General features: G+C 32.6%; 1 protein-coding gene across 1 annotated transcript in view; it reads right to left on the bottom strand.

Annotated features, from left to right (window-relative positions):
* The window catches only part of LOC115876239 (fringe glycosyltransferase), a gene marked incomplete at its 3' end in the record, with an annotated part of 299,652 nt that extends 277,905 nt beyond the window's left edge, over nucleotides 1–21,747 (bottom strand). The window contains exons 1-2 of the mRNA XM_030891943.1: nucleotides 21,392–21,747; nucleotides 14,500–14,748 (exon numbers count right to left, since the gene is read on the bottom strand). Coding sequence (XP_030747803.1) covers nucleotides 14,500–14,748; nucleotides 21,392–21,550 — 408 coding nt within the window. The remainder of the gene's footprint in view (nucleotides 1–14,499; nucleotides 14,749–21,391) is intronic.
* Between the last annotated feature and the right edge of the window lie 309 nt (nucleotides 21,748–22,056).

Raw genomic sequence — 22,056 nt, 5'->3', positions numbered from 1 at the left:
TTCTTGAACGTATAGAAAAACAAACAAGGACGGTTTCAGATTCAAGAGAAACTGTATAATTTCGCTGAGAATAAATAAATAAGATAAATATGCGGGAAATTTCGTCAGAGCTCCATTTTTGCAACCTTAATGTTGATTTCCAAACAATAAATGTATAGAATAATACATACTTATGTATCGGTAATGATGGTTGTAAATAATATATTTAAAACAATAAACACTGGATGTATTTCTTGCATTCCTAGATATATCTACATCTTCAGACAGCATCAGGAAGATTCATATAAAAAAAATTCAATAAGATATGTACTTTAAGGAAAGGAATGTCGTAGACGGGGTGTTTCGCAAACGTGGCTCACCCCTATAACTTTGTTAATTATTCAAATAAAACGATATTTGGTAAGTTAGTATCCGTTATAAATCAGGATTGATTGACGTATTCAATTGTTTTCGGTCACACAACTTATGATTTTTAAATGACACCCTTGGTATTTTTTTACTATACTCGATAGAAAATGACACTCTAAATAGAATGACAAATGACATATGTCAACATTTTCGTATATGGTTTATCTGAAATTGTAACATGCAGTTCATAACGACAATTTGACTCGAAATACCAAGTGTATGGCACCAAATTATTCGTAAAAAATGCCTTTTCCAAAAAATATATTTAAAAAATTGAGATATGATTAAAAATACGATTTGGGTATTTTTTAACCGGCCAGGACAAGACACGAAAAACATTAGACGATCAAATCTATTTTTCCAAGGCTCCTTGATTAGAAATGAGAACTTTTAACACAGCCATGGCAGTCTAGATTAAAATTTAAAATACGATTTTTTAAACAAAAAAGTCAAAAGTTGACATGTGATATCATTGTATTTAGAGTGTTATTTTCTATCGAAAGTCACCGAAAACAATTGAATCGTCAAACAATCTTAATGTATATATCAAATAAAATAAAAACATAATAAATCTCGTTTATTTTTTCTGAAAAAAATAAAAAAGTTATGTAGAATGTAGAATGTTTAGGAGGGGAGTTAATCACCGCGACCTTATAGATCTATTGTGTGTTCCCCTTTCTTGAGTTATAACGAGTTATAACTCATCATACAGTCTCAGGGCTTTAAGAAAAGCCAGTATCTGAGACGGCTCCACACAGGCCAGCTCTCCATCCTCGACACCAGACGTACCAAGGTTCATGGCACGAATGGTCGTCGTCTCGGCGCACTCAGTGATAAGGTGTTCTGGTGTTTCCCCATTTTCGCCACAAAATCTGCATTCGCCCTTGTTTCTCAGTTTCAGCTTACTGAGGTGTTCGTTGAGGAGACCGTGTCCTGTTAGAAACCCCGTGACAATCCGAAGATTGTTTTTACTTAAATCAAGGAAAACCTTTGATTTTTCTCGGTCATAAGTTCTAAGGAACTTTTTCGAGTGTCTTAGACCGTTGGAGGACACCCATTCCAAGTTACGGATGGAGTCTTCCAGATTCTTCAGTTCCGCTTTCAGTTGGTTCCCGTTTGGAAAACAGAACGGTTCTGGTCCAGTTAGTGGAGTGTTTGCTCCTTTTCTAGCTAGATCATTTGCTTTTTCATTGCCTTCCATCCCTTGGTGAGGAGGCACCCAGAGTAGGAGGACTTTATTTTCTTTGCCTAACTTGTTGAGCTTCTCTAGGCATTCTTTGACCAACTTCGAATTGATGGTTACTGAGTTGATCGCGTTAAGTGCTGCTTGACTATCGGATAGAATGGCAATTTCCTGTTTTCGATAGTTCCTATCTAAGATAAATTGTACGCATCTTTCGATAGCGCAAATTTCTGCCTGAAGGATACTGGGGTAGGTGCCCATTGGTTCGGAGTATTCAGTTTTCGGCCCAAATACTCCTATCCCTGTCCCTGCTTTAGTTTTGGAAGCATCAGGACATACCAAAAAAGTTATAGGGGCGAGCCACTTTTGAGAAACACCTGCGGTGCAACTTTGTTCAAGTTAGCAACCGATCGTTTAGAAGCGATGTCTAAGTCAGATCGGTACTATGTTCATTGCAAAACTATTGTCGCTCAAATGCTGCGAAATATGGTATCACTATCACACTCTTGCACACGTGTGCGACACGGTCTAGTCTGTCGCCTCGCCACAAAGCGAGAAATCAGAATATAATAATAATAATAATAATAATAATTTGACTTTATTTATGTAGGTGGCGAGGTCTAGCATACGCTACTCAATCTAACCACCTTAAAAAAATACAAAATACACATACAATACTAATACAACAATATAACAATTTTAATATAATATAAATCTAAATTATATAAACGAACAAAAAAAAGACATATAAAACACCCATACATGAGATTAAGGTACAATTCAATAATACTTTTATAAAGTTAAATTGAAATCCACAAGAGATTTCCTGAAACCTGCAATGGACGGACAGCTTTTAATGTACGGAGGAAGTGAATTGTAGCATTTCGAAGCATAATACGAAAACGATTTTTCAAACAAGGCTGTCCGGTGTTTAGGCACAACATAACTGCTGCGTTTTCTAGTATTAAGGTCGTGGAGGTCAGCTGCCTTGACAAGTATGTCGAACAAATAATGAGGTTCTTGAAATTTTTCTATTTTATAACCTAGTATACACGTATGTATAAAAGCATACTGTTCAAGTCCTAACCAGCCCGATTGTTTATAAAGAGGGGAAACATGATCAAATTTAGGAGTACTGAATGAATACCTTAAGCAAGAGTTGACAAGTTTTGTTAAGCTTTGTTTGTCCTTGTTAAGTAGAGCTGGCCGTAGACAGTGTCGCAGTAGAAGACCAATGGAAGAATTAGGCTTTTACACAAGGTCAATTTAACATCTCTGTTAAGAAAATCTTTATATAAATATAGTGTCTTTAACTTACAATACGATTTCTGCAAAATATATGATACATGCTTTTCAAATCTCAGTTTAGAATCAAAATAAACCCCAAGATTTTTGCAGTTTTTAGCAGGTGTAATGATGATATTGTCAAGTACGATATTTAATTTTTGAGAAACATCTGGCGAGTTCTTACCCACAAAAATTAGTTGAGTCTTATTAGGGTTTAAGAAAAGACCATGATGGTGTGAAATGTCATAAATTATTCTCAGATCTTCATTTATTTTGCTTTCGGAGGCTTTGAAATCTTTACTCAAGGAACAGTAGACTTGAAAATCATCAGCATACTGATGTGAAGATAAATTTTTTAAATACGTTTTAAAATCTGCCGTATAAATAGAGAACAGAAGTGGACCAAGAATACTGCCCTGAGGAACACCACGATCTACAGGCAATAAAGTCGAAGGAGATTCTCTGATAAAAACTCTCTGTTGTCGACCAGCCAAGTAACACGCCATGAGTTTCAGTGAACAGTCACTGAAACCAAAATATTGCAATTTCTCCAAAAGTATCCTATGGTTTAACGTATCAAAGGCCTTAGAGTAGTCCAGGAGAAGTAGGCAACCAGTATCGCCTTTGTCACATATTCTGAAAAGATCATCACTGACTTTCAGTAAAGCAGTTGCCGTACTATGGCGAGACCTAAAGCCGGACTGAGTGAAAGGAAGAATCTTAGAGACATTAACAAAATCTGTTAGTTGTTTATGCATAATTTTTTCTAATACTTTAGATAGGAAAGGTAATATGCTTATTGGTCGATAATCAGATAATCTGACAGGATTAGAGTTCTTTGCTGTGGGAATAATATTAGCAATTTTCCAGGCAGCTGGAAAATGATTTTTTTTAATACAAGTATTAATAATGAAAGTGATGTGACGCAATAAATGAGGAAGTATTAAATCAATCATTCCTTTATCTATCCCGTCACATCCCTTGGCATTAGACTTAATTTCCCTAACTACCCTCAAAATACTTTTCTCATCAACCTCCAAAAAATTAAACAAATTGGAATCATCCAGAAATTTAGAGCTCATATAAGTTTGTAAATAAGTATTAGTGTTATCATCAATGCACAATTTAGGTACAGAATTAATAAAAAACTCATTAAACTCATCGGCAGTACCAGTATCCTCATGATGAGATGGCATACCAGGATGAATATTCAAACGCCGTAGTGTTAGCCAAAACTCCTTCGGATTGGTCTTAAACTGATAAGACAAGTATGCTTTCTTTTCATTTCTTAGACTCGAAGTTACCAGATTTCTAAGTTGTTTATAATCCTGCCAGGCAGCTTCAGTTTTATGTTTCTTGAACTTAGTAAGGGCTTTATTCCTTAAACGCATCATAAATTTAATATTAGTTGTAATCCATGGGGCCGGAGGCTTAGTAAAACGTACCTTCTTGTACGGCGCATGTTTATCAAAGAGGTAAGTAACGAGTTTAGTAAAATGGTTGACGATATCATCAACCTCATGCAGAACAAAAATTTTATCAAAATCCATGTTGTACATATCATGATCAAACGATATATATCGTTTGATCATGATATTATTTAGTTTGATTATTCGTAGCGATAATATCGCTACGAATCGATGTTGCTACTGAACATAGTGCCTCAAGCTACAAATTACTTTACTATCGCTTTGAAACATGAACAAAGTTGCACCCCTGCTCTCGCACCCAGTATATTACTACAAAATTATAAATTCTATGTTAAATTTCAAACCTTTGTACCATGTCAAATTCTATACCTAGAAGTATAACATGCAGTTGTTAGATAATAGAGAAAATTATCTCTAAGTATATTCTTGCATAATGCTTGATATAAAAATAACTAAACAAAAAGAATACTATTTGCTAAAAATTGTTAATAAATATACCGGGTGCGTTTCAAAAGTGACTCACCCCTATAACTTTTTTTATTTTTTTCAGTTAAAAAAAACTATATTTGGTATGTTAGAATATGATATAAATAAGGATGGATTGGACGTATTCAATTGTTTTTGGTCACTTCCTGTTTCACCGGAAATGACTACAACTTTAGATTTTTAAATGGCACCCTCGGTATTTTTTTACTTCATTCGATAGAAAATAACACTCCGAATAAAATTACATATCATATGTCAACTTTTGACATTCTCGCTTAATAACAAATCGCATTTTATAATTCAATCTAGAGTGCCATGACATGTTAAAAACTCTTAATCAAGGAGCCTTGGAAAAATAGATTTGATCGTCTAATGTTTTTCGTGTTTTCTCCTAGCTGGTTAAAAAATACCCGTCTTGTCCTGGCCAGTTAGAAAATGCTCAAATCGTATTTTTAATCATATTTTTTACGAATAATTTCATACCACATACAGTGGCGGATACAGAGGGGGGCCCATGGGGCCCGGGCCCCCCTAAAATCTGTAAATTGTGCAAAATATTAGGCTTTTGGGTTAAAAATGGCGCCCCAAAAAGCATATTCTGCATTGCTTTTTATTTTGCCCCTCCCCCCTAAAATAAATTCCTGTATCCGCCCCTGACCACACACTTGGTATTTCGAGTCAAATTTTCGTTACAAACCGCAAGTTATAATTTCAAATAAACCGTATACGAAAATGTCAAAAGTTGACATATGATATGTCATTCTATTCAAAGTGTTATTTTGTATCGAATAAAGTAAAAAAATACCGAAGGTACCATTTAAAAATCAAAAGTTTTAGTAAGGGTGAAACAGGAAGTAACCGAAAACAATTGAATACGTCATTCAATCCTAATTTATGTCATATACGAACATACCAAATCTCGTTATTTTAACTGAAAAAATAAAAAAGTTATGGAGGTGAGCCACTTTTGAGACGCACCCGGTATAATATTTATCTATAAAAATTAGGTGTGCTAAATGACATTTTTAATAAATATACAGGTATAAGAGAAAGTCTCAGTTTTTTTTTTCGGATTACCTACATGGTTCATAATATTAACTTTTTACATTCTTTTACCTCTTATAGTATGAGATTGGCAACTGTGACTGATATGCACCAAACCAAACCATAAACAATAATATTGCCCACTGCAAAAGCTACTTTCTGTTCAACAATATTATTAATTGTGAAATTTAAGAATATGATACGTTTCAACATTAATATTTTCAAATTTACTGAAAATTTTCAAACAGTTTATGCATATCTTGATGTTAGAGCAGCATTTTATGAAGACGGGTTACCATTCGAATCTAGGTTTTTCAACATTAGTAGAAATTTTTCAAGAAGATTTACTTTATGACGACTGTCTGGTTACTAATCTCTTTTTTTGAGAGAATTTTAACAAATAATGAAGTATAGCACATTTTTAATTTAATATTCGCCAACCAGTATGCCATTACCCTATACGAACTCTAGAGAGAGTCAGTTACGTCACTTAATACATGTCATTCGAAACAACTAAATTAATACAGAGGAATACACAAAACAGTACCCATAAATAATAGTAGTTGTCTGTTTTCCGATACCGTAAATCCGTCAGGCGTCAATTTGATATGCGCTACACGCGCCAATGTCAAATGGTATTCTCAAACGTACGATTTCGAAATAATAAAGATATCAAAACATCAGAAATGCCTTTACATGGTTTAACGACCTGGCTGTGACTTAAACGTAATTTCATTACGAATTCAACGGTAATATTTATACGGTTTCTTCGAGTTCTATTAGCATAACCGCCCGTTTTATTTGCAAATCTATAAAATCTTTTTATTTTGTCACCAAGTATTAACATAAACAAATAAAAGAGTTGGTTCTTTCCAGCTAAAAAATAGTTGGGTTTTAAATTACGATAATTAATTTAAAATTTATATAAAGAAGTACACCGATAACCATATTTTCTTGAATGAAGAGTTTACTCGTCCCAAGACCATATCGGTTGCTTCGGAGGGTCTGTAGGTACTGCCGCCATTAAAGATTACCACAGAACATTACAGACGCTCTCTATTGTCAATTTTTATTAAAACACATACAAGCAAAATGCGGGTTTTTCAAATTATCTACGAAAGCAATCATATTTTTTTAGATTTCTAAACATAACTGTATTGTATTGTAGGGTGTAAGGTTCAGCAAGGGTGGAAATTTTGGCTAATCTAAAATGTAATCATTTTTGTGTACAAGATCGCTGTAGTATTCTTATAATATGACACAACACATACATATACCGGTTGGTCCGCACTATATTCCGGAAACTTCGGCAGCATATTCTGCAGATAAAAATAAGTAAAAAAGTTCGTATAAATGTATGTCCTAAAATGCTTAGTTTCGGAGATACATCAGCGTGCAGAACTTTCATTTTTATTTCGGTTTATTCCAAATAATTTCTGAAGTAACGTCTATATTTGGACGAAAATTGGTGTCTGAGAGTTTTTTGACATGAAAAAAGGTCTGTTCTCAAAAGAATCCCTGACTAGTCAGCGCGTTTCTTATTGGTTGAAATGTGTGGAAACCAGACTAACAATCAGGTTTCTACGCATTTTAACCAATAAAAAACGTGCTGACTAGTGAGGGATTCTTCTGAGAACAGACCTAAAATTGATTTTGATGTCAATATGACTCCTATTTGTAGGAGACGCCACCTATGTTTATGTATGCACCACCACACAGGCCTGTGTTTTACCTGTTTTGAAGAGTAATAACTTTTCGTCCGTACCTGTATAAAACTACTGAGTGAAAAATATACATTTCTGTGATTTTTTATATAAAAAATGTCTCTTGGTTAAAATCACTACAACCGTTCTCAAGATATTTAGAATGGAAATAGTCAATACACGTCATTATTGACAAAAAATAAACATGTTGAGTAGATAGTTATTTGACTGAAATGCTAAATTTGGGAACTTTTTATTTTTTTAAATAAATCATACATTTTGCTTCGAAAAAATGATGATAAAACTGTTTCTGTTGAACTTTTGACACAAAAACATTTCAAATTTATGATTTCAGTCTAATCACTATTTAGTCAACATGTTTAATTTATGTCAATGATGACAGGTATTGATAATTCTAAATCATATCTCGAGAACCATTATTCGTAGCGATTTTTACCAAGAGACATAAAAAATGTCGTAAACATATAATTTTTTACTCAGTAGTTTTATACAGGTACGAACGAAAAGTTATTACTTTTCACACTAGTTTAAAAATATGTAGGTGGCGCCCTCTACAAGTAATAGTCATATTGACATCAAAATCAAATTTCTTAGGTCAAAAAACTCTCAGACACCAATTTTTATCCAAATATTGACGGAACTTCGCAAATTATTTGAAAAAAAAATCGAAATAAAAATGAAACTTCTACACCCTGTATCTCCGAAACTAAACATTTTACATTTACAGGAACTTTTTTACTTATTTTTATCTGTGGAATACGCTGCCAAAGTTTCCGGAATACAGTTTGGACCACCCTGTATAATAATATACCACATACAATATATATAACGTAGGTGAAAGTGGTTTGTGATGATATTACCTAAATGGTTCATATTAGTTACGCCTTTTCTTTACAGTATCTCTAAAAGGTTGACATCAACTGTGACGGATATGCACTATTAGCTTGGAGGTATTTGGAATCGCAAACATTAATATTCTCCACTGCAAGCAAAGCCACTTAATATTACATTTAGAATTTGTGTGAATGAATTTAAGCGCGTATGCATGCCAAGGATTTGTAAATGAATGATAACTTACGTACTATACATTTTAATACTCCTTGATTATTAATAGTGAATATTGTTTTTCTTTGTTGATTGCTTAATGTGGAAAAAAATTAAAGAAAAAAATTCTATACTAACTGTTACACTAAAAGACTAATAAGCTAACAAAATATTTCAAAATTAGTCTAACAGAAAAAAATGTTAACTAACCTAACCTAATCCAACTTTTTCAACATTCTGTATATAATAAGTATAATAAACCTGTTTAGTTTCTACTCAAAAGAATTTGGTTAGTGATATCCACACAACAATTTTATTTTTTTTAAATATAGGTATAAATCCTTATTGAAAAATGACCAGACGAATAAACTTATTCATGTATACTCTATATAAACCGGGTACTTCTCAAAAGTGGCTCAGCCAGAGAAATTTTTATTTTTTCGGCTAAAAAAAGAAATTTTGTGTTAGTATAGGTATATGACATAAATTAGAGTTCATTGATGTATTCAGTTGTTTTCCGTCACTTCCTGTTTCACCGGAAATGACTACGATTTTTGATTTTTAAATGACACCCTCTGTATTTTTTATTTCATTTGATGAAAATGACATTCTGAACAGAATGACACATCATATGGAATTGACATTTTGAATTTAAAAAACAATAGCATTTAAATTTCAATTTTTAGTGCCATATCTATAAAGGCCAAGTTGAGTTTACCAAAAATGCTTTTTATATCTACTAGTGGGTAAATGAATTTGTAGATATATTACGACTTTTCTTGGAACTTTAGTTTCGGAGATATAAATTTAATCGGACCTTTTTAAGAAAATTAATTTTATTTTTCAGAAACTATTTGAGACAGAGTTTACCAAAAATGCTTTTTATATCTACTAGTGGGTAAATGAATTTGTAGATATATTACGACTTTTCTTGGAACTTTAGTTTCGGAGATATAAATTTAATCGGACCTTTTTAAGAAAATTAATTTTATTTTTCAGAAACTATTTGAGACACAGTTTACCAAAAATGCTTTTTATATCTACTAGTGGATAAATGAATTTGTAGATATATTACGACTTTTCTTAGAACTTTAGTATCGGAGATATAAATTTAATCGGACCTTTTTAAGAAAATTAATTTCATTTTTCAGAAACTATTTGAGACAGAGTTTACCAGAAATGTTTTTTATATCTACTAGTGGGTAAATGAATTTGTAGATATATTACGACTTTTTTGGAACTTTAGTTTCGGAGATATAAATTTAATCGGACCATTTTAAGAAAATTAATTTTATTTTTCAGAAACTATTTGAGACAGAGTTTACCAAAAATGCTTTTTATATCTACTAGTGGGTAAATGAATTTGTAGATATATTACGACTTTTCTTGGAACTTTAGTTTCGGAGATATAAATTTAATCGGACCTTTTTAAGAAAATTAATTTTATTTTTCACAAACTATTTGAGACAGAGTTTACCAAAAATGCTTTTTATATCTACTAGTGGGGAAATTTGGAAAAAAATGATTTTTTCCAAATTTGCTAATGAGCCTCCCTCGTTCTATTAAAAAAAAATGAGTTATCATTAAAAATTCGATTTGGGCATTTTTTAACAGACCAGAACAAGACACGACAAACGTTTAACTATCAGATCTATTTTTCCAGGGCCCCTTGATTAAAAATTAGTGTTTTAACACAGCCATGGGTGGTACTCTAGATTGAAATTTAAAATACGATTTTTTTAAAGCGAGAATGTCAAAGGTTGACATATAATATGGTCATTCTATTCAGAGTAACACTTTCTATCGAATAAAGTAAAAAAATATCGAGGATGTCATTTAAAAATCATATGTTGTGGTCATTATGTCATATACTAATGAACTATTTGCCGTTTTTTTATCTGAAAAAATAAAAGTTATAAGGGTGAGCCACTTTTGAGAAACACCCGGTAGATATAATTTAATATCCATACAATTCGACTAATGACATATAACAAAGAGAGATAAAATTCGTCCTATTGCCGGATCGCAAATAATCGTATCACAATTTTTTTGGAAAAAAAGTAATTTCATTTATTTCCAATAATACAACTTTTTCCCGATATCACATTTTTCCTCCTTTATTCTTTCACCGTTCCAACATCCAATTCCCACACGATCGCTTCCGAAATTTTTTATTATATTTTTGACTTTTTGTAAACGTTCCCCTTCGCAAAAGGATTTCAGATCTATCTAAGCAGCTTTTTACCGCAGAATTCTATATCCCTGGAAAAAATTCTTTCGATTCTAAACCAGCCAACAATGAGTTATTTCTGACTCTATTTTGCTTAACAATATCTCGATTTGCAAGGAAAATCCCGATCTTTCCTAAGAACATAATGTAACCATTGATATTCTTGTTGAAGGATGTTTTCCTTGGAGCTTTAAGTACAACAGCAGAAGCAACAGATAGCTAAGAGTGAAAAGTATAATATAAAAAGGGTTTGAAAAAACGTTAAATGTTCTACAAAAAAAATAGATTTAAATGTTGATACGATAAAAAACAGCATTAAATTGGCTTGGAAATGACGATTGATTGCCGTTTCCCATAACATTTTACATATGAAATGACAGCGATTATTTGTTTCGATCATATGTTATACAAACATGGTAAATTTACATATTTTACGAAAAAAGTAAAGTTATATAGTTTTTTTTGTTTAAAATTGCATATGCGGCTAATATCCAAGCAAGTTAGTTTATAAAAAAACATAACATAAAGAATATTGAAAGAGCGATTTTCGCTAAGATTTTTCAGCATCCATGGGACACAGAGCACAGAATAGATTTTACCAACGCAAAAATTATGAAGAAACAACTGACAGCGAAAAATAATAGAGGTTTAGTTGAAAAAATACAAAGAAAACAATAAGAAAAAAAAATTCTAGAGTGGATTTTTACGAATGTGGAAAGTGGCTCAATAATACAGCAATCATATTGTAATAAAATTACGATATTCACCGCTAGGATTTATTTATCGTAAATATTGTGCAAATATTTAATCGATGTAAACAAACCTGTTGTAATATCGTTTTACAAATTTACCATTGATAGAAATGCTGACAACTACATATTTTTTTACCTCTATATTTATATTTCCGATATATGTGCATTATTTACAGTAAAAATCGTTTAAAATGGCATTTTCTAAGAGACATTTGTCCGATTTGTCATTACTATCAGATTTAGTAAAATTTTTATCAAAAACTCACAATTAATAAAAAAACTCATATTTATGAAAAATAGAGGGGTTAACCGCTGGTATATTTTGGTGTACAGGGTGGGTCAAATTGGATACTTTTAAAGGGACAACACCCTTTTCTACAGGAGATAGAACTAATATCGGTGTCTGGAGCTCAATTTTTATCAAAAACGTGATGATGAAAACCGCACATCGATATCTGTTACCGTTTCGGAGTTACGGGGTGTTTTTAAAAAATGTGCATTTTTAACAAATCGCTGTAACTTTTGTGCTATGGAAATTTTTGTATTTTTATGAAAACATTTCCAAAGCACCTTTTTACGTAGAATTTAATGTTTTAAGTATATTTTTTTAAAAATTAATAATTTAAGGGTTATCAACAGAAAAATTGATTTTTTATTAGGGACACCCTGTATATTTTTAATTAACTGAAAATAACTAAAAATTACATTTCCAAAAATATAGCACACTTTATATTTTGTTAGAGTCCCCTTCGAAATACAGTTTTTTTGAAAGTTAGCCACTTTTAACTAGTAGGCTTTGGACCCCTTATTGATATATCTTTCCAGCAAGACCAAAAAGGCACCGCTTCAGAACGCCAGTTATCAGCAAATTTTTGCAGCCAATTTCGAGAATAATTGAATAACTAACCAAGATCTCAGCCGTTGGCCGTCGAGTCAGCCGAGGTCGCCGGACTTTGGATTTTTATCTTTGTGGAAGAATAAAGATTCTTATTTTTAAATTGCCAGTATCTAGACAAGAATTAGAAGGACTTAGCGGTTATGCGAGGGTATCTTTCACCCGCATTGAGTTAATGAATCTCGCGAGAAATGTTCAAAAATGGTCCCGTCTGTCCATAAACAGAAGACGATCGACATGTCGAACACCTGTAGAGAAATCTCATGTCTTGGTTTGCTATTTATTTTTATTATTATTCGATTTAGTTTAAATGTGTTGATGTTGTTAAATATAGTTTAAACATTATTTTTTGTTGCTGCTCACAGCTAGAATTTTTTTTTGAATTACAGCCGGCGCCGTTCAAAGCCTACTTATTCAAAGTGGGCGAATTATTAAAAACTCTATATCTTCAAAGAGGAATCGAGCAAAATATCAATAATTAAATATTAGTATGCTATATAATTAGAAAGGCAAATTTAAATTCATTTCAATGAATTAAAAAGATATAGGGGACCCTATACCGACATTAGTTTATATTATATTATTATATCCTATAGAAATGGGTGTTTCCCTTTAAAAGCGTTCAATTTGACCCACCCTGTACAAGATGTTAGCATTATTTGGTATTAGTAGTATGAATCGTGGTATTAGTTGGCATTTTTGGCATTATTCGTGGTATTAATTAGTGTACAGAAATTTATCAGCGGTTTACCCCTCGTGAAAAATATAAAAAAAATTACATTTCATACAGTGACATACCTGCTCTTTTTGACTATTGAAATTTGAATTGAGAAAAACAATCTTTCTATTTATTTGCGTCTGTTAATAATTGGTGTGGAACAATAATTGGTATAACTCAAGTGTATTCATTAATGGTACCTATATGTTACCAAACTTGATATTACATATTATAGTTCAATTGATAATTACATTTCAATAATAATATAGTAAACTATTTTTTTAGTGGCTCTGTGTCTAATCAAAAAAAATAATGAGGAAGAGCATCTAAAAACCCAGTTAGTGACATGAAGCGAACACATATATCAGTGAGATGAAAACTGTAATATAGAACTAGTGAAAAATAATATTTATATTTCCTTTATCCATAAAAATTTCAAAAACATTTTATGTATAACCATTTCAGGTAAAGCTCTAAAAGTAATTAAATTTACGGTCACTGACTTCATCAAGCAAAGCTTAAATAAAATCGTGAAAATATTAATTTACCTAAAAATCTATATTTTTCAAAAACAATTTATTATTTGGTAATTTTTCCTGGGCGATATTTGAGTAATTATATTTTAATTGGAGCAGAATATATCATTTGCAAATACAACAAATTTTGAAAACAAAAATTTTATCATAACAAATCAGTTACAAAAGTGAAAAGATACTAGTAAAATAAATTCGACCTCTAAAAACATAAATTAAAAATACAATAGGCGTTGCTTATCACTGAACACTGATAAGCAATTTCTGGCAAAAGAGGGATTGTATTTTAGTGAAACTTTGTATGAAACGGAGAGGAAAAAAGCTACTAGAAATATACTTTAAGAGAGCACATTTCCAATCAAAGATTCAAATAAGACACCTATATCTTTAAAAAGGCTTGGTATTTCGCTAATGAATTGTTTCCCCCAGTTTTTTTAAAGAAACTTTTACGATCATGATAACATTTCATGGCGCGAGACACTACTGTGAGTTGTATTATTTTCTTCAGTTATTTTTTGGAAGTGATAACTGTTACAAACCGCTATTTCTAAGTGACAGTTCTAAAATAACAGATCTTAAATAACAACCCGTCTCGCCTTAAAAGGCAAGCGAATTGAAAGCAGAATCCCCTGTATAATATATTAATTAAGAACCGCCAGGTTACCATACTGTATTAATTAAAATATTTCAATCTGGAAAAAAAATGCTTTGCTCTCTCATTATCCTTAATCGACTTTTTAATAGGAGTAATTACGAGGTTTTTACCTGTTTTTTCGCTAGCTGAAACCACGTCTTCAGTATAATCGGCAGTCGGCTGTTGTGGTAATTTCTGGTGGTTTTAACGCTGATGAATACGTCGTCGAGAGTGACAGTGGGTGGTTTGACCGTGGCCGTAGCCGATGGGCTGTCGGTGGACATCGAGATACCGTACGCGTCATTCAAGGACGGTTCTTGGGCTAGTGTACGCTCGTAAACGTGCTTCTTTACAAACACCTTATTGTTTTTGTTGTCGACCTGCAAAAGAGATATCGTAATCGTTAAACAAGTGCAAATTATCTATATTGAGCGTGTTTGATTTAAAGTAATTAGTATTGGTTCTCTATAAATGTGATAGTCTACGGCTACCGAGTTCTAAGACCTAAATATAAGTTAATACAGTGGGATGGATCAAATTAGACAGAGAAGTAAAGGCCTACTACTATGGATGCCAGAGAGGGGGGGCTAGAAGTGAAAAAGCAAACGATCTAGCTAGAATAGGAGCGAAAATTCCACTAGCTGGACCGGAACCGCTCTGCTTCCCAAGTGGAAACCATCTTAAAGCAGAACTCAAGAACCTGGAAGACTCCATTCGTAACCTGGAATAGGAATTCTTCAACGATTTAAGATGGTCGAACAAATTTCTCAAGACTTACAACCGAGAGAAATCAAAGATTTTCCTTGGTTTAAGTAAGAACGAACTTAGGATTGTCACGGGGTTTTTAACAGGACATTGTCTCCTCTACGAACACCGCATTAGATTGAATCTAACAGACAACGGTGAATACAGATTCTGTGGGGAAAATTGAACCCACCAGAACACCTTATCATACCACTGAGTGTCTCAAATACTGGCTTTTGCCAAAGCCCTGAGATTGTATGATGAGTTATAAACTCGTTTTAACTCAAGAAAGGGGAACACACAACACCTATCGCAACTAATATTCGGCGATTCGGCCTAATAATAAATAAATATTAACATGCCTAATACCAAATATTTGGTCATACAAATATTTGGTATTCCGCTAAAAATCACTATTCGTGGCATCTCTAATATTCAGGGACTGACAAAATAATCGAAATATTGAGAAAAAGTACCCGGGTACATAAAAATTTTAAACTGAAAAACTTACTCAAGTGTGCTCAAGTAATATTTTTTAAAATTTTAATAAATAATGGCACTTTTCGACATTTTCATAAGCAAAGTACATAACTATACTATATCTATTTAGAGTTTCAGTGAGATCTTATCAGATGATTATTATTCAAATTAGGGCTTGTTACCTATACACGGGACAGGGAAATCAAAGTAGAATAAATTAATATAAATATACATATATAAAGAGCCATTACATACAAATTTTCAGATATATAAATTGATAACAGCAACATATATATTAAATAATAAAGTAAAATTTAACAATCAGAACAAGAAAATTTAACATGCTTTTAACGAACACCTAATTAATTTAATGCCGCGCTGAAAAAGAAAAGAATAAAGATAGAATAAGATAAGTAAAAATAGTCGTTCGTTTGCTATTATTTTCCTGCACTGTGTACTGTAATTACGTTAATTACTGACGTAATTAGGGATTGTGCTTCCTGCTAAGATTCTGAAAAAAATGTTCCTGTTACAGTTATGGGTTTACTGTAATAGATTGGCGGCATCAAAGACAATTATTGACTAGACAAAGAAAGTTTATTAAAATACCGTCATAAGCAGACTGGACAAAATTTATAGAAAATTGCTTAATTTTTATTAGTAATTATTGTGCATAATAGGTAAATAACAAATGATAAAGATTGTCAAAAATATTAGTTTTAGTTGGTATATGTGTGGCGAATACGACCGCTTGTCGAACCCGAATTAGCAGGATTGCAGTTTTGATACCAACCACTCTGAGACTCTATCTCCAGGGTGGTACAATTGGATTGTCAAGTGTTAGTTTGTAGTTTGTGGTTATTCCGTGGTTATTATCCGTGGAAACAATTCCGGGTCCCATAGCAGACAAAGTCATAATAAATGTAGTTTTGCCATTATTTTCCAGAGTTCTTGCAGCTTCTGCAAACCTCGTTAAAAGGGAAACCCATTTTGGTGGAATGTTCACCAATTGACCAGTGTCCAATATATACTATGTGTCCAATATATTCGGTCGTTAATGAAGATTTGGTGCAGAAAGTGTACGAAAAGGTGAAAGAAAACAGACGCTTTACAATTTCGTCATTGTGCGACTACTTTCCTCAACGTTCTCGTAGTGTTTTGTATCGCATTGTGACCGAGAACTTGAATTACCGGAAATTGTGTTCACGTTGGGTTCCGAAAATGTTGACGGATTTGCACAAAACCCAACGTTTAGGCAGTGCATTGACTTTCCTTGAGCAGTACCACAATGAAGGTGAAGATTTTTTAGACAAAATTGTTACTGGTGACGAAACATGGGTGGCCTACGTCACACCAGAATCGAAACAACAGTCCATGGAATGGCGACATTCATCATCACCCAAAACAGTGAAGTTTAAGCAAACAATTTCTGCCCGGAAAATCATGTGCACAGTTTTTTGGGACAGAAAGGGAGTATTGCTAGTGGAGTTTCTGCCTCGTAATGAGACAATCAATGTCTTATTGTGAGACATTGAACAATCTGCGCCGTGCAATCCAAAACAAAAGACGTGGCAAGTTGAGTAAGGGTATTGTTTTGCTGCATGACAATGCCCGTCCACATGTGGCTAATCGCATCAAAGATCTCATCAAATCTTTTAAATGGGAAACTCTAGATCATCCTCCATACAGCCCTGATCTGGCGCCCAGGGACTACCATTTATTCCTGCACTTGAAGAAACACCTGGGCGGTCAGCGTCTTCAAGACGATAACGAAGTCAAAACAGTTGTGATACAGTGGTTAACCAGTAGGCGGCAGAATTTTATGAGGAGGGTATTGAAAAACTGGTGCCACGTTATGACAAGTGCCTCAATATTCACGGAAATTATGTAGAAAAGTAGATTAAGGTACAGGCTTTCATGTAAAAATAAAATTATTGCGATATCTTTGCACGTTTTTTTTTAATTCCAAAACGGTACTTACTTAAAAAACATGCCTCGTATAAAGAAATGATTCCTCAAAAACAACAAAAAATTTCAAACACACAGTTTTTCGTATAAATTATAATTGAAATAAATTACAATAAAAATTGAAGATAAAAAGCTACTTACACGATTTATAATATCAAGATTCTGTATTAAAAATTATGTGATAAATACAAAACCCATGACAAAATGTATCTGCAACCAGATATGCTCTGGAAGCATATAACAAGTGTGTATGTAAATAAGGAATTTAAATGCGATGTCGAAATTGGACATATAACTTTGTAGATGTAGATGTAGATAGTATGAGAAGGGAGAAGCATGCAAATTCCAAACATCTCTAAAACATATTTTAATGTTCATAATACAGAATGCACCAACAATACATCGTAATATGTTTTATGTGCTTATCCTAAATTGAAAGTTGTTCTTACAACGACAAATAATAAATAGCTAAACATTTGTTTTATGGAAGGAAATATACTAATATAGAGTTTTGGCGCGATAATTATCATTACAACTCGTAACCAAAACGTTAACCACAGAAACCAGTTTACATCGAGAACAACACTCGAATAGAAACTTTTACGCCTTAAAGCGAAATCTAATTAATTTAGCGCCGCCCTAGGTCCTACCTATATTTATCATTAGACAAAAAAAGTTTATGGTGGAAAGATACCGATCCTTTATTAGGTAAAAAAGTAATTAATACAGTCGGCTAGCGAATGCGCGCTCCTCAGATGTAGACAAATGTCCTACGATCGGGGAATTTCGAGATTCAAATGCCTGCAGACATTCTTCTGATTCTGGCGGCCGACCAAGACACACCGCGAGATGTTTTAATGTCAGCCAAGATAATTCCAACACTTTGAGAAACATCCTGTAGATTTGTCACTCGGCTGACAGTGAATTATGTACCCATCGTCTTTTTACGAAAAAGATAGATAACGATATTTCGAGCGTTTCGTTTTTATTTCTTTAAATCGTAGAATTAGTTAAGCATAGTTGAAAGTAACTATTCAATAGTACCTAATTTACAGTTGTGCTATCATCCTTTATGTATAGACATAGACAATACATCATTTTATTTATTATACATCTGGAAATTATCTACTTTTAAGTCAAGATATCTGAAGAAATCTATCATTAATGACATGACATATCTATTACTTTACCACACAAACTATTGATTGTTTTGTTTGATTTCAAACATCTAAAGATTAGTATCCATACAATTCCGCTTCATATGTTACCGTCGTCGCATTTCAACTTAGATAATTATTTCCTTCTACTTATATTATAGATAATTATATCCACTTAGTGAATGTAGTAGGAGTATGTAGAATTAATCCTGAATTTTCTTTGTTGTGATATTTTCAATTTTCGAGTTAGTTAAGAACTCGGTTAAGAATAATTGAAGATTAATCTAATGGCTATATTGAATTGAGCTGCACTGTTATCTAAATAATGTTTATCTTATCTCTATAATTCTTGCAAATTGAGATAGATAAACAGAATTTTTAGTCAATTGATGTGATCATTTTTTTTTAAGTTGTTATGTTATTTTATGTTATGTTATTGGAATTATTTGATCATTTGATATTTGATATTATAAATTCTCACTACGATTAGCAGCGGCGGATACAGAGGGGGCCCGTGAGGCTACCCCCCCCCCCTAAAAATTGTAAATTTGGGTTAAAAATGGCGCCCTAAGAACCAAATTCCATATTACTTTTAATTTGGGCCTCCCCTAAAATAAAATTCCTGTATACTTACGCCCCTGACAATTAGGTATATACCTAAGCTAATTTTACAAGTTTGAAAAAAAATACGGTAGAATTGTCAGTTTATAATGTTGATTCCGTTTTGCAAAAATAATTGATTGGCTATTAAAAGTAATTCGGATTTTCTCTTAAACGTAGGAGAACTTTGAATTCTTCTATTTCAAGTTTCTTCTAATTCGTTTCAAATATTGGCGATCATTTTGGCTATGATGTTCTTATTGAGTGTTGTTCTAAACAGCTCTGTGTTCCTTGAACACTATGTTCCTTGGTTACTGAACCACATTATTTCATCTTTCCATGCCACAATAGACCGAACTTCACCCAGAATGGACTCTCTGATTGACGATAGGGATAACCACTCAATAAGTACATGTTGAACCGTATCGTCTTCTTCTTCACATCCTCAAGTAAGCAAAACCCTGGCTATTTAGCTTCACTTTGTGAAGATATCCATTAAGTTGGCAATATCGATTTATATTCCTATTCAAATTTCGAAGACTGCTTATGAACCTTGCCAAAAATGAATTCTTCCTTGTATACTGTGTTATTACATACCTACTGGATTATTGCTGCCTATTTCATTACAGTACCTTTTAAAGTTTTGTGCATTCTTCTATTTTATCCGTCAACGCCGCAATAGACAATAAACACAAAACATCACTCTTATAAATTCTTATAAAATTAATCATTCCTAAAATTTACCTATAGTTTATTTTGTGTTATTTTGGATCTTCTACATTTCGCCTTTTCCTGGATTACAAAACATCGTGTATCTTTGTTACGGACTCGTTCTACTCATCCTATTACATGTGGTATACCCAAGTATCCAAAACAATATCTAATTGAAATGATTTCCTTTTTTTTTTGACAATAGTAGCAATAGAGGAACCGTTCAGCTCAATCAAATCCTCGAGAAATCACCATATTTTATAAAAATAGGATTGCGGCATATTTTCTAACTAAGCCCAGAGTAGTATGGCAATTGCCCTAAATTTATTAATTAATAAAATTCAAGATATTTGTTGTAGCGGGCATTATTTTAGTGATAATGTAATGTATATAGATATAATTAAAATTATTTTATTTAATCAGCAATTCTCTATAATAATTTATATTTTTTTTAATATACCTAATCCAAAAGTAATTCTCTGTATGCCAAAAAGTTTCGATTAAAAGGTACTAGACAAACAAACCTTACAAACTATATACACAAAATATACTCAGAATTATCCTGAGTACATGTAATAATAAATTAATCTATTGTATCCTATTCTCCAACCTTCAAAACATAAATATGCTCTCTACCGGTATCTACATTTTAGTTGTAAGTTACACCTACGTACTATGTATGTAAGAAGGTAGGTACCAAGGTATCTCTACTAATCTCACTTTTACAATTTTTCGTCTGCATAATAATTTAAAAATTATTCATAGAAAAAAAAACAAGCTTGAACTTTATAATAATAATAAAGATATAAAAGCAAGCTTGTTAATGATAAACAGAAAAAATAAAAAAGACACCAAAAAAAAGCAAAACAAAACTAACAGAAGAATTATAAATTAAAGATTTATCTAATGAATAGTATTACAGTTGAGGGTTGGAACCTTTGGTGTTACACAGCAAAATAAAAACACTAAATCACCACAATACACCAAAACACTTTTACTTTTACACTGGACGCGCGTTTCGCTAACCATGTTAGCATCATCAGTAGATGATTATAAACTCAAAAGTTTATAACTCAAAAGTTTATAATCATCTACTGATGATGCTAACATGGTTAGCGAAACGCGCGTCCAGTGTAAAAGTAAAAGTGTTTTGGTGTATTGTGGTGATTTAGTGTTTTTATTTTGCTAATGAATAGTAGGTATTTCATGCCTTCTTAACGCAAAACATAGATACTGTAACCATAGTAACCACAAACTAACACAACTTTAGATTACATACATAACTAATTTAAAACTAGGTATTTACAAACAATTCAATTTCCAAAGTTTCTCAAAACCATTAGATAAAATAAATGGTACACACCCTATCGGCACTGTTGACACTCCTATAAAAAGTTTGATACACTACAAGAACACTGTACAACAATAACACGACGCAAGTAAATGTTTGTATTAATTTTCGATGGCGAAAATTCATTTTATTATTGTCAATAATAAATATCGTCTCTTCAGATCTGTTCATTATCGAATTTCCACATCGGTCACATCCGAAACTACACTAAAATGGCCAGGAAACAGCTAAATAAGAGACAAACAGCCAATGTAAACAAACGGAGAGGTTATAAAACTGGTAACCGTCCGTACGACGACCAAAGAAAGCGCGACTCGCTCCAAAGCGGTACGTAGAACGCGACTGGTTGTACCGGAGCCATGTTTCGTGTTTATTCAGTTTGGCGGGCAAAACTCATGGCGTCAACGTTGCCACATCTGTCGAACAATTTAAAGAGGCTCAACATATCGTAGGTTTATTGAAAAATCAGTTCTAACAAAATAGGTCTTGACAGTCTTGACTCTGAATACGACTAGGCTTATTGTATAATAGGCCAAGACTAAGCGTACATGTCAAACAAATTGACGTTTATTGTACAATTATTAGACATTTTACAAAATTTATTACAGACTTATTTCTTTGTATGTATAGCGGTTTTCTACAGCTATTGCCGTCTCTCCGACCACAATTTCCATCCT

This window comes from Sitophilus oryzae, unplaced genomic scaffold (assembly GCF_002938485.1).
Source record: "Sitophilus oryzae breed Bouriz unplaced genomic scaffold, Soryzae_2.0 scaffold_1429_pilon_pilon, whole genome shotgun sequence".
Lineage (NCBI taxonomy): Eukaryota > Metazoa > Arthropoda > Insecta > Coleoptera > Curculionidae > Sitophilus > Sitophilus oryzae.
The sequence above is the reverse complement of the archived record's forward strand: the minus strand, read 5'-3'. Positions and strand labels throughout refer to the sequence as shown.